At 46.5% G+C, this 14,079-nt stretch overlaps 1 protein-coding gene across 2 annotated transcripts in view; it reads left to right on the top strand.

Moving 5' to 3' along the window:
* Positions 1–14,079, top strand: part of PGM3 (phosphoglucomutase 3) — a 113,242-nt gene that overhangs the window by 35,492 nt on the left and 63,671 nt on the right. The window contains exons 8-10 of one of the 2 annotated variants that reach the window (XM_030199078.1): positions 32–115; positions 3,974–4,072; positions 7,762–7,878. In XM_030199078.1, coding sequence (XP_030054938.1) covers positions 32–115; positions 3,974–4,072; positions 7,762–7,878 — 300 coding nt within the window. The remainder of the gene's footprint in view (positions 1–31; positions 116–3,973; positions 4,073–7,761; positions 7,879–14,079) is intronic. The other variant, XM_030199079.1, reaches the window with a different exon arrangement.

The following is a 14,079-nucleotide window of genomic DNA, read 5'->3' as shown; positions in this document are numbered from 1 at the left end:
TTAACATTTTGAATTCTTTTATTTCTGCAAGGTTGGTTTAAATTTAAAGATAGCCGTTATACAAACTGCTTATGCAAATGGAAGTTCTACACGGTATCTTGAAGAGACCATGAAGGTAATTTTAAGATTTTTTATTTTATTTTATTTTTAAATAACTACATGGGGCTTGGTTCACTCAATCTTTTGGACCCCCAGGTGGAAGATTAGTGAAATTTCTGACTTCTGCAAAACAGCAGTTGCCATGGCTTAAAAATAGATATTCAGTGCACATAGGGGGAGAAGTCACCAGAGTCAACATAAGTGCTCCATTAATCCCTCTACAAAACCCCCCATTCATTATTTGCTTGTGGGATCTCTCGGGCCAAAATAGGTCTTTCTGGCTTGAAACTAGCATAAATCTGTCTTGGAGCCTAGGAGGAGGGCAGGGCCAGTGCTACAGTTTTTTTTGTTGCATTTTGCAAATGATTATTGTGTAGTTCCCTACCCCCTCCCCCAAGGAATTTCAGTGAAGCCCTTCGTTAACTTATCTTCTGTCCCAACATTAATGATACATTTAATATACGTGTCTGAAAACAATTTACATGTGAAGAGGGGTTAGAATATGGATACCAGATTTCTACTTCGCTTCTCTCCAGTTCCAAATAGCATCAACCCTGACTATAAAAAGGTGGCAATACATGTATTACTGGGAAAACAGAGCAAGTGGGAAAGCTTCAGATTGATACACAGCTGCAACGCCTGACACAAGACCACAAATTAGAAATATTAAGACACTATCCAGCTTATAATTGAAAAAGAAAAACGCCTATATTGCGACCCAAATCGGGAGATAGACGTTTATCTCACAAAAACGAATAAAGCGGTATAATCGAAAGCCGAATTTGGACGTTTTCAACTGCACTCCGTCGCAGATGCGGACAAAGTTGATGGGGGCGTGTCAAAGGCGTGGTGAAGGCGGAACTGGGGCGTGGTTATTGGCCGATCAGAGATAGGCACCTTTCGCCGATAATGGAAAAAAAATATGCGTTTTTAGCGAGAATTTAGGGCACTTTTCCTGGACCCTGTTTTTCCATGAATAAGGCCCCAAAAAGTGCCCTAAATGACCAGATGACCACTGGAGGGAGTCGGGGATAACCTCCCCTGACTCCCCCAGTGGTCACAAACCCCCTCCCACCACAAAAATATGCCGTTTCACAACTTTTTATGTTCACCCTCAAATGTCATACCCACCTCCCTGGCAGCAGTATGCAGGTCACTGGAGCAGTTATTAGGAGGTGCAGTGGACGTCAGGCAGGTAGACCCAGGCCCATTCCCCCCCCCCCCCACCTGTTACACTTGTGCTGGTAAATGGGAGCCCTCCACACCGCCCCCCAAACCCACTGTACCCACATGTAGGTGCCCCCCTTCACCCCTTAGGGCTATAGTAATGATGTAGACTTGTGGGTGGTGGGTTTTGAGGGGGATTTGGGGGGCTCAACACCCAAGGGAAGGATGCTATGCACCTGGGAGCTCTTTTACCTTTTTTTTTTTGTTTTTGTAACAGTGCCCCCTAGGGTGCCCGGTTGGTGTCCTGGCATGTGAGGGGGACCAGTGCACTATGACTCCTGGCCCCTCCCACGAACAAATGCCTTGGATTTATTCGTTTTTGAGCTGGGCGCTTTCATTTTCCATTATCGCTGAAAAACAAAAACGCCCAGCTCACAAATTGTTGAATAAAACATGGACGTCTATTTTTTCCCAAAATACGGTTCGGTCCGCCCCTTCACGGACCCGTTCTCGGAGATAAACGCCCATGGAGATAGACGTTTTCGTTCGATTATGCCCCTCTAATTGAACTGAGAATGGCAAACAAAATTGGCACTGGAGAAATAAAAACAGGAATGCATTCCTTTTGTACTATTTAAAGATGTCTGAAACCTCAGGTAAATGTGGTAAAAAGCCCAGGGCTGCCTATCAGGCCTACCAAGTCACCTCTCTTCCCACCCCAAGTCTACCTTCCAATGTCTCTGCTAAAGGTCATTGGCAGCAGCAAGGCTTCATGCCCGCAGCTTGCCCCGGAGTCTTCCCTCTCTCTCCCCACTGATGCAATTTCCTGTTTCATGTGGGTGGGATGTGTCAGAAGGAAGGTTTTGGAGTATGTTACAGGCAGAGGATGCGAACCCCTGACGCTGCCGGTGACCTTTAACAGAAACATTTGCAGGTAGGTGCTGGGGTAGGGGTTGGGCGTCCACAGAAAGAGAGAGATGCTAGGGGAGGGGAGGGAGAGATGCTGAACAACAGGAGGGAGGGGACAGAGAGAGAGAGGTGATGGACCCAGGGGAGGAAGGGAGGAAAGGAGAAATGCTAGACAATGGGAGAGAAGAGAGGAGACTTGATGGGAGGGGGCAGGAGGAAACAGAGGGAGATACATTGGACCTGCTGAGGATGGCATAAGGGGGATAATGTTGGGAGATGGTAGGGTGGTAGGGGGCTTATGCTAGCACTGGGAGAAAGGGGACTTGGAACTAATACAGGGCTGGGGATGGGGAAAAGGGCAGATGTTGAGAGTTGGGTGTAAGAGAAGCGTTCTAGTGCTATGCCTGGAAGATGGGGCTGAGGGAAGGGGACTGATACAGAGGCGGTGGCTGACAGGGAGGCCGGTGAGCGAAGGGGGTTAGGGCTTAGAGATGGATCTGGTGTTGGGAGGAGGGGGCTAAGGGCTGATGCAGACACTGGAGATGGGTAGAGGGTGACAAGGGGTTCAGAGTGACACATGTGGGATTGAAAGGCCATCGTAGTAAAGTGCAGAGTATTACATTTGCAAATTTAAAACACTGTTACTCTGCTTATACATGTTAACTTGCACACATTATGTGCTTTTAGTTTGCAATAATGTTAATGTGAAAGTATTGTAATGAGGTAGTGAAGTGCAAGACTGTGCTAATTGGCTCTTTACCTTTGAGCAAAGTGGGGAAAAAATGTTCAAATAAACTGCTTCTTAAATGCATTAATAAGTGGTTCCCAAATTGTGAGTCAGGACCCGAAATGGACTCGCAGCAACAAGGCTTCTCCCCCTTCCCTGTGGTCCTGTACTGCGACCCGTGCCTAATAGTTGCACTCTGCATTGGGCCTGTGAATCGATGAACATTCATAGCTCTGCCCCTTCCTTTGTGGACTTCCTGTTAGACTGTGAACCCATGGAGAGCACTGGTGTCCGAGTGCACAATAATACCCATGATTCAGTGCCGACTACTTCTTCTGCTTTCGTGCTTTGGATAAATGGGGGGAGGAGGAGGAGGTGGAGAAAAGAAGGGGGAGGAGTGAAGAGCTGCTGTTTTGTTTTCATCATGGCATCATGCGAATTTTTTTTGTTAAAATGGGGTCATATTGGATAAGTATAGAAAGCAGTACATTGGCACAAAGCTTACATTTTTGAGTTGTTGTGATTCTGTCCATATGTACAATATGTAATAATCTAATGTCTGCTATTATTTCTGCTGTGAAGATGGGCACTTCTGTAGATGCTAAGTGTTGCTTTTATTATAGAAATTTAAAAATGTAAAAAAATAAGAACTATAGAAGGATTAAAGATTCATTATTGTCCCACTGAAGGTTTTTTTTTATGCCCGTAATTGCAACTAAGCCAGATATAGACAGAGTTGATATGTAGTCTGTGTTTGCGGAGGCTTTTTCCTCCATGTGCCTAGTTTGTCTGATGTTAGTATTTTTGAGTCCATTAGCTTTATTTTTCTATAGTTATTCTGTATCTCGCTTCCTTCGCGTTTTTGATAATATCATTAACAGTAGCCATTTGTTTGCGTGATAGCCACTTCGCACTTCAGTGCTGCGACCCCTCCATTTGTGCTGTTTGGATCCAGAGATTGTTAGAAACTTAGCAAAGACTTGAAATTTTCCAGTAATATCTATATTTCTTGTATTTTTAATGTGGTGTATCTATGTGTATTCACTGTTTTACTTTTCTCTGTACTTGTAGGTTTCTGTATATTGTACAAAAACAGGAGTAAAGCACCTGCACCACAAGGCCCAGGAGTTTGACATTGGGGTTTATTTTGAGGCAAATGGTCACGGAACAGTAAGTTGTTGTAATATAAAACATGTATTGGTGGCTTCCGTAAATGGAAGTTCTACACGCCCCATCATACATGCTAGATCTCGTGGACCTTCCACCCAGAAACGCTAAAAGATCTGCCCGCACTTCCCCAGCTGCAAAGGATTAAAATACAAATTAACACATGCGTCCAGCTTCTCCTACATGAGCAAGCAGCTATGGAATGCACTACCAAGACATTTGAAAACAATTAACAAAATAATTAACTTTCGCAAATCTTTGAAAACCTCTCTCTTCAACAAAACTTACCACGACAGTCCATAATTAGCTACAACACTCCATCACTCCTCCCTTATTCTGACTGTCTTCTGTTATAACTGCCTGACTATATCGCCTTGCTATCCTTGATATCTTTGTAACACCAATTGTATCTTTTGTACCCTGAAATGGCGATGCCATAACAGGTCTTTGTAAGCCACATTGATGGGCTTATGGGAAAATGTGGGATACAAGTGCAATAAATAAAATAAATAAATAAAATAGAAGTACAGATTGTTTATCAAATTAAGAACAGTCGGAAAATGTCCAGCGCTATGAATAGTTGAACTGCATAGATTAGAGATCAGGCTCCTGGATCCACTCTCAAGATCTGGAAGAGGTTATGAAAGAAGGAAGGAACTAGGTGAGGGGGAATAACTGCCCTATCTGAGATTTTCATCCTTTCGGATCAAGGGGATTTTGGGCTCTTCAAAGTCAATGGGTTAACGTAGGGTGGGAACGGTTTAGTGACTTTCTTTAAGACGTTGTATTAATGTCTCTCCAACAGTTAAAGGAGAAGGCTAACTTTAAAAGTCCTGTATTTTCAACTTTGCTTTCTCTCGTTTATGAAATATCTATCAAAAAAGGGTTAGGCAAGAGGAACCAAAGGTAAAAAGGCTAAATAGTCTGGGGAAGGGTACCACAAGGAGTGCTTTCAAAAATTTATAGGAGCTTGGTGGGTCTAGAGTAAAGTGGAGATCTTCGCTGAAGGAGAGCATGGATTGATTGATTGGTTGCCTTTCCCACTGGATGAGCAGCAGAGCCAGACTGTCTGTGAGTATGGATATAAGTGTTCTGTGGCAATTTCTCTCGGGCAGATGTAGTTTAAATTAATTAATAGGACATATATAATACCTACAGTAATAGCCAAGGAGCATGGGGGAGATGGGAGATGTTGGTGGGGAAGCAGGCAGCAAGATTTCTTTTTCTACATGTGATGGGAATGTGAGACAGTTCGGGATTACTGGCCCAAGCAATAGTGAAAATAGTGGGAAAAGTTTGTGAAAGGGAGCTGGGATTAACTTTGGTGCGAGAACTGATGGACTGCGGGACAGGATGTCTGAATTAGCATTGATGGGTATTCAGTTGCTAGCAACAAGAGTGACAGGGGCATGGAGGGGAGGGGGTGGGGGGCCCAGCTTGGCGGAATGGAGGGGAAGGAGAATTGATGCATTTTGATAAATTAACAGCTATACTTAAGAATGGGCAAATCTGAAGAAGTTTGACACCCCTATATTGCATATATAGAATGGACTGGGCTGGGTTAAGTGGTAGATCAGAAAATACTCCCAGATGTGGGAAGAAAGTGAAATGGGAGGGAAGGTGAAAGTTTGGAGTGGTAGATATGACTGCTTTGTCTCTCTCTTAAAATGAGATTAGGGGAGTAGCTTCTTTTGGTGGCTGCTAGTATGGGTGGGATGGGGGTAACGTAGAATTGCCACAGTTGTGGTGGCGGGGTGTTAGTGGGAGTTAGGGAGCTGGGTTGGATTTTGGACTAGGACTGGAGTAGAACATGAGGGGGTTCTGATGTGGAGGTGTATAGGCCCTAGGCCAGTGTTTCCCAATGGCTGTGACACCATGATTGCAGCCAAATAAAACTGTGTGCCCCCCCCCCCCCACCACCACTGAACGTACAGAATAATGATACACCTCTGGAAAGCCTACCTAGGTCATGATCCCAAAGGTAGGTTTTGTGACCTCATTGGGGGGTCCTGACCCACAGTTTGGGAAGCTCTGACCAAGTTGTTATGGGAACGATAAAACAGAGGGATACCTTCCTTGATTTTGAATTTATAGAGGTGTTTGTTTGTATCCCGTGACTACAAGGATGTACAGTATAGTATGTTTGTTTCTTTTTTGCCTGAAACAAAAATAAAGTAAAAAAAAAAAAAAAAAAAAGATTGGGGATCAGAACTTAGTATATGTTCTTCCACAGTTTTAAATAATCTAGTAATAAATAGAAAAAAAACAACGAAGAAAAGAAAATACTTTAGAAGTCCGGAAATATGGATGCCGGAAATCCAGACCACTCAAGAATCTGAACCCTTTAAATTTGCTTGCTGACCGCCCGAGAATCTGGACTCCTCCCCCCTCCCCCCCACACACACATACACAATGCAGGGCCGGGTGCCCTCCCTCCGTTCCCAGGCCCCTATGGTTTACCCCCACCACACACACATAGCTACACCTCCTCTTTCCTTGCCTCCCCACACGGTCCGGCAGCTTTCCGGCTTTCCCCCCATTCCTGACCCTGCTTCCTCTCCAACATGTCATGAAGTGTTTGGAGTGCTAGTGCCAGTAGCAGCTTTACTCACTGGCTGTCTCTGGCATGCACTGGGCCTTTCCCCTCTGACTCGTCCCAGCCCGTCCGAAGACAGGAAGTTGCATCATAAGGGGCAGGTCAGAGGAAAGGCCCGGTGCATACCGGAGGCAGCCAGTGAGTAAGGCTGGCACTGGTGCTGCGAAGACTTCTGGACAGGGTAGAGAGGGAACAGGGCTGGGAGTGGGTGGAAAGACGCTGGACCGTGTGGGGAAGGAGGAATTTGACTGTATTTCAGGACACTTAGGATTTATAACAGAATCTTGCACTGCTGCACACAAGCTCAGGTGACCTAACAGGAATTTCACTGCTGCCTTCCAAAGCAGTCAATAGCTCATGAGGTAGGCGTTACCTGTCATGATATGTTTTTTTTAAACATCCTTTTCTTCTAGAATGGTATCATAAAAATTATGGACGGCCAAGAAAAAGACCACTCAAGCAAATTTTAATGCTGTCAGTGTTCTGTACTGGGGGGAGGGGGCATGGGAGGCTTGGGAGAGTGATGTGGCATTGTTGCCTGTGAATCCAGAAAATCAAAACATTCGGAATGACCCGATCCATGAACAATCCAGATTTTTGTACTTCTACTGTAAGATGATACCTCCCCAAGATTTTACTTGAAACTTCAGAAAAGGGAAAACAATTCACAAAAAGCTGGATCAAAATGAGAAGCAAAAACCAATTTTTGGATTTTTGCCTGAAAAAGGTAAATTTAAAAATTTTCCTGCAAGTTCTGCAGTACCTCCAGTGCAGAACAGTTTTATTATCTACACAGTTTTGTTTTCTGTCACATTTTTTCTCTCCATAGAAAATTTAAATATGTGAACAAAAGATGCAGTGTTCCAAAAATTCTTCAATGAAACTATCTTGCAGCTTGTTTGCTTCCTGTTGTCAAACTTTTGGCTGATTTTGATGGTAATAGTAAGTCAAATAAAGCATTATAGAGTCAGTGGTTTGGATTTGGTCACTCACTCAACTAGGTCTTCACCAACACTTACAAGGGATTGCATAGGCTACTCCTTCCATCTGGGTTATTCTTGGACACAGCTCTGACCAGACTATTTTAATTTTGTAGGTTTTGTTTAGTAAAACTGCAGAGGAGAAGATCAGGCAGATGGCAAAGGGAGAAGTGGATGCTGAAAAGAAGAAAGCCGCAAAAATGCTTGAGAATACCATTGACCTGATTAATCAGGTAACGGGGATCTCAAATAGGATATTGTAGATCATATATTTGTAGGAAATTTGTGACAGTTTAAAGCCGTAGAATGAAGAAACTCTCTTGCCAGGAATTTTGTTTGACCATGTAACCTTCTAGTAGTTGAAAAGTATTTTAGATCGTAACAAACTGTTGCATGCTGGTGACATGTGTTTGGTTTAGTTGTCTATGTGCTGTTATGCCATCAGCTGTCACAGGGTTCATTCTGTTGGGACAGTTGTGATCATTTATAAGTGTTCAGAAGAAATTGATCCTCAGGAACTTAGCCGAGATTGGGTGGCGGCAGGGGCGTATCTGGAATCCGGTGGTAGGGGGGGCCAGAGCCAGAGAGAGGGGGCACATTTTTGCCTCCCTCCCCCCCCCCCCCCCGCCATCAACCCTCCCCCGCTGCTTACCTTTGCTGGCGGGGGGCCCCAACCCCCGCCAGCCAAGGTCCGACCCGCAGTCTTCATATTTCGTCTTCCTCCAACTCCTCCTTGGCCATGCTGTAAGTAACACTGCTGATTCGTTGAATCCAGTTCGGAGTCTGACGTCGCAGCACGTTGTATGCGCGTACAACGTGCTGCGACGTCAGACTCCGAACTGGATTCAACGAATCAGCAGTGTTACTTACAGCATGGCCACGGAGGGGTCGGAGGAAGACGAAATATGAAGACTGCGGGTCAAACCTCGGCTGGCGGGGGTTGGGGCCCCTCGCCAGCAAAAGTAAGCAGCGGGGGAGGGTTGACGGTGGGGAGGGGGCCAGGGCGAAATCTGCGGGGGCCCAGGCCCCTGTGGCCCCACGCAGATACGCCCCTGGGTGGCGGAGCCGGTGGTGGGAGGCGGGGATAGTGCTGGGCTGACTTATACGGTCTGTGCCAGAGCTGATGGTGGGAGGCGTGGCTGGTGGTTGGGAGGCGGGGCAGACTTGTACGGTCTGTGCCCTGAAAATGACAGTTACAAATCAAGGTAAGATATACACAAAAAGTAGCACATATGAGTTTGTCTTGTTGTGCAGACTGGATGGACCGTGCAGATCTTTTTCTGCCGTCATGTTACTATGTTAAAATTATGCAAGCTATTTGATAGACATGGATGTGGGCTGCAGTAGAAAAGCCACCAAGTTCTCTTTCCATGTGGTAGGAGAGGCCACACATGAGATTGTCTGTCTGTGATGCTCCTTCTGCATTGCTGCACAGCGCACCTGTCCTTCACAAATGCCAGCTCCGTGAGCATTTTAAAAGCTTGAGAATAGCCAAGCCAATTGTTGCACCGTAAGATTAGCACAGCCCGCTTCTGAGTTTTGAGGAAGGTGTTTGCATGTTATGTGCCGAGGGTTGTCAATCTCTTTTATAAAATGTGTCAGAAGTACAGTACAGATGAAAGATTGTCCATGTATGTTAAGGAGTGAGGATCAGAAACAAGCAGATCAGATGAACAGTCAAACCAAATCTTTTTTTATTAGGGATACACAACCTAAAATTCCTGACGCAGGCCGTGTTTCGCCCTTGCAAGGGCTGCGTCAGGGGCTAAAAATAACAAATATAAATAATAAAACATAAGACATACATATTTAAATTTATGTAAATGATTGACTAAGCTACCATGACATGCAAAACAATTTAAACATAACATAAGCAGGTAGAACGTTAAAAATAATGTGACATACACTGTATTAGATAAAACATCACAAAGATCTTAATGATGAGACAGTAATTACTCCATGATCCAAAAAAAGCGGAACAATAGTGATGAGACATATTTGATTTGCTGACAAGAATCCAGTAGCTAAACATGCAGTGTTTAGAGAATAACTTTGCACAATGTATAATTGTAAGGAAGACCATCCAGTGACCAAGCATAGCTTCCTTGTCATCAGCAGCAGATGAATCCATTAACTGATGGGTTGTATCTGCCTACCAGCAGATGGAGATAGAGAACACTGAAAAACCATAGTGCCTCTTGGACAGCTAGCCCCAACTGTGGAGGGGAGGAGTGGCCTAGTGGTTAGGGTGGTGGACTTTGGTCCTGAGGAACTGAGTTCGATTCCCAGCACAGGCAGCTCCTTGTGACTCTGGGCAAGTCACTTAACCCTCCATTGCCTACCACATTGAGCCTGCCATGAGTGGGAAAGCGTGGGGTACAAATGTAACAACAACAAAAAAAAAAACCTGCCTTCAGTATTTCTCTTATCTCCCAGCAGCTTGATCAGCTCCTGGATTTCAGACTGCCTGGGGTGACTCCTGTGCTTTGCCAGTTGAGCAGGGGTGTTGTGGCTGGTGGTGCCCACTTTAAAGGCATAAAGGTTCACCCTTTCCCTGCCTTACCCATCATTCCCCTCACGTCCCAGAGTCCCTCTGTTACTGCCTGCCTCCAACTTTCCTCACAGCGTTAAAAAAAAGAGCACACTTTTACTGCATGGCTGTTCTGAGGCTTTTTCCAGAGATTCTGGTTCTGTGCAGCTTGACCGGAGCTCGTTGACTCGGTCTTCTGAGGTGAGAGTGGTGCCAAGCTCCTCCGGGGAGGTCCCACGGATGCCGTTCTGAACAGGGTAAGTTTTGGTGCGAAGCTGCCATTTTATTGCTATATTCCCGTCCTATAAAAAATGGACGATGGCTGCTGAAGGAGTTAAGCGCTGCTTCCGTTGTGGTAAACGCAGATCAGCAGCGGGGCTGTGTAAAACGTACTCCTTAGATGCTCACGCTAGTATGAGCATGCCGAGCGATGTTTCTTGCCGCTCGGAGCTGGCAGCGGGCGCCATTTTGGAAGCGCTGCATGCCTCGACCCTTGCGGTTGCGGAGGAGTCTGAGGGCAGGGGGACGCCTCGTTTAGAGGCTGCCAGAGGAACTCCTACATCTGTTTCTCCAAATTCAGAAGCAGAGGGTCAGGGTGAGTTTTTCTCCCCTGAGTTTGTGCTTTTAATGCATAAGGCTTTTGTGCTGAAAAGAGCTCTGCCGCAGGTGTCTGACACTGCGTTGCATCCTGGCTTCCCTCTGGGTGTTGATGCCCCAGGGATGGCTTCAGAGGTTATTTCCTCCCCCGAGCATTGGAAACACGCTAAACATAGACGGGTAAATTCCCCATCTGAAAGTGACGCATATCCTTTTTCCACCCCGTGGTCGGGCTGTGGAGAGTCTGAGGGATCTGGCAGGTCCTCAGGGACGAATGATCCAGAGGAGGTTGCCTGTTTGCCACTGGATTTGGATGATCCCAATGTGGTCCGGATTTCCACCGCGACGAGCTGCCAGCTCTCATTACTGACGCCTTGCAGGCCCTCTCTCGATTGATGATCCTTCTGAAGGCGCGGCCTCCTCTGTTAATCTTAGGATGGCGAGTACTAAGAAGCCTACTCGGGCCTTTCCGGTGCTTGACTCCATCCAAGAGCTTATTTCTGCTCAATGGTCTGACCCCGATGGGCCTTTGAAAGTGGCCAGGGCTACGGGTCAGCTTTACCCTCTGCGTGAGGAGCACTTGGCCCCTTTGGGGATGCCTAAAGTGGATGCATTGGTCATGGCGGTGACAAAAAGACCAGTAGAGAGAGGGGTCGCTTTGAAAGACATGCAGGACCCGTGGTCCTTTGAAATTGCGGGCCTTGCCTTGAGGGCGTCTATTTGCAGTTCCTATGCAGCCCGGGCATGTCTTTCCTGGCTACAGCAGGCGGTGGAACAGCCCGCTGATGGTGCAGGCCCCCTTTCGGAGGTTGCCCCGCGGATGGAGTCAGCCCTGTCATTTTTGGCTGACACCCTTTATGATCTGGTCAGAGCTTCGGCTAAACAGATGTCTGTGGCGGTTTCCGCCCGCCTCCTTCTTTGTCTGCAGCATTGGGCGGCTGACTTGGCTTCTAAGCAAAGGCTGGTGAGGCTACCCTTTCAGGGCCTCCTGTTATTTGTAGAGGAATTGGAGAAGATTGTGAAAGACCTGGGGGGATCTATACCCCAGCGGTTAACTGAAGATAGGCCGAGGCCTTCTTCCAAGGGTTCTGTGTTTCCCTCCTCTTCCAGACCTCGCTTCCTTGAAGCTCGCAGGTATCGCTCAGGGCACTCTGCTGGGTTTTCTCAACGTGCCCGTTTTCAGCAGAGGAACTCCTTTCGCTCGGACAAACACTCCGCAGGGGCCAGTTCAAGGCCAGGAGTTCGGGGCGTCCTCCACAATGATGGGACGCCGGTCCACTCTTCCTTGCCTGCAATTGGAGGACGTTTTTCCCTCTTTCTAGAGGAGTGGACCAAGATTACCTGAAGGATGTAATGGGGCAGTTCTACAAACTGAAGAGTAGCAAATCTCCCGGACCAGATGGTATTCATCCCAGAGTACTGATAGAACTGAAAAATGAGCTTGCGCAGCTATTGTTAGAAATATGTAATTTATCCTTAAAATCGAGTGTGGTACCGGAAGATTGGAGGGTGGCCAATGTAACGCCGATTTTTAGAAAAGGTTCCAGAGGAGATCCGGGAAATTATAGACCAGTGAGTCTGACGTCGGTGCCGGGCAAAATGGTAGAGACTATTATTAAGAACAAAATTACAGAGCATATTCAAAAGCATGGATTAATGAGACATGGAGGGGCATAATCAAAAAGGACGCTCAAATTTTGCTGAGGACGTCCTCGCAAAACGTCCCGGTAGAGAGGCAGGGAAACCTGTATTGAAACAAGGTGGACATCCATGTTTCGATAATATGGTCGGGGATGCCCAAATCTTGACATTTAGGTCGTCCTTAGAGATGGTTGTCCCTAGACTTGGTTGTTTCTGATTTTCGGCGATAATGGAAACCAAGGATGCCCATCTCAGAAACGACCAAATGCAAGCCCTTTGGTCATGGGAGAAGCCAGCATTCATAGTGCACTGTTCCCCCTGACATGCCAGGACACCAACCGGGCACCCTAGGGGGCACTGTAGTGGACTTCATAAATTGCTCCTAGGTACATAGCTCCCTTACCTTGTGTGCTGAGCCCCTCAACCCCCCCACCCAAAACCCCACTCCTCACAACTGTACACCACTACCATAGCCCTTATGGGTGAAGGGGGGCACCTAGATGTTGATACAGTGGGTTTGTGGTGGGTTTTGGAGGGCTCACATTTAACACCACAAGTGTAACAGGTGGGGGGGATGGGTCTGGGTCCATCTGCCTGAAGTGCACTGCACCCACTAAAACTGCTCCAGGGACCTGCATACTTCTGTGATGAACCTGAGTATGACATTTGAGGCTGGCACAAAATATTTTTAAAGCTGTTTTTTGAGGGTGGGAGAGGGTTAGTGACCACTGGGGGAGTAAGGGGAGGCCATCCCCGATTCTCTCCGGTGGTCATCTGGTCAGTTCGGACACCTTTTTTGTGCCTTGGTCGTAAGAAAAAGAGGACCAGGTAAAGTCGTCCAAGTGCTTGTCAGGGACGCCCTTTTTTTTTTTCCATTATGGGTCGAGGATGCCCCTGTGTTAGGCACGCCCAAGTCCTGCCTTCGCTACGCCTCCAACACGCCCCCGTGAACTTTGGTCGTCCCTGCGACTGAAAGCAGTTGGGGACACCCAGAATCGGCTTTCAATTTATACCGATTTGGGCGATCCTATGAGAAGGACGCCCATCTTCTGATTTTTGTCGAAAGATGGGTGTCCTCTTTTGAAAATGAGCCTGAAAGTCTGACAGTCAACATGGATTTAATGAAGGGAAATCTTGCCTCACCAATCTACTACATTTCTTTGACGGGGTGAACAAACGTGGATAAAGGTGAGCCAGTTGATACTGTGTATCTGGATTTCCAGAAGGCATTTGACAAAGTACCTCATGAAAGACTCCAGAGGAAATTGGAGAGTCATGGGATAGGAGGTCGTGTTCTATTGTGGATTAAAAACTGGTTAAAAGATAGAAAACAGAGAGTAGGGTTAAATGATCAGTATTCTCAATGGAGAAGGGTAGTTAGTGGGATTCCCCAGGGGTATGTGCTGGGACTGCTACCTTTTAACATATTTATAAATGACCTAGAGATGGGAACATCTAGTGAGATCATTAAATTTGCTGATGACACAGTTATTCAAAGTCGTTTAATCGCAGGAGGATTGTGAAAAATTACAAGAGGACCTTACGAGACTGGGCGTCTAAATGGTAGACGACGTTTAATGTGAGCAAGTGCAAAGTGATGCATGTGGGAAAGAGGAACCCGAATTATAGCTACGTCATGCAAGGTTTCACGTTAGGAGTCACAGAC

This window comes from Microcaecilia unicolor, chromosome 3 (assembly GCF_901765095.1).
Source record: "Microcaecilia unicolor chromosome 3, aMicUni1.1, whole genome shotgun sequence".
In the NCBI taxonomy this organism is placed as follows: domain Eukaryota; kingdom Metazoa; phylum Chordata; class Amphibia; order Gymnophiona; family Siphonopidae; genus Microcaecilia; species Microcaecilia unicolor.
This window is presented reverse-complemented; position numbering and strand designations above follow the sequence as displayed.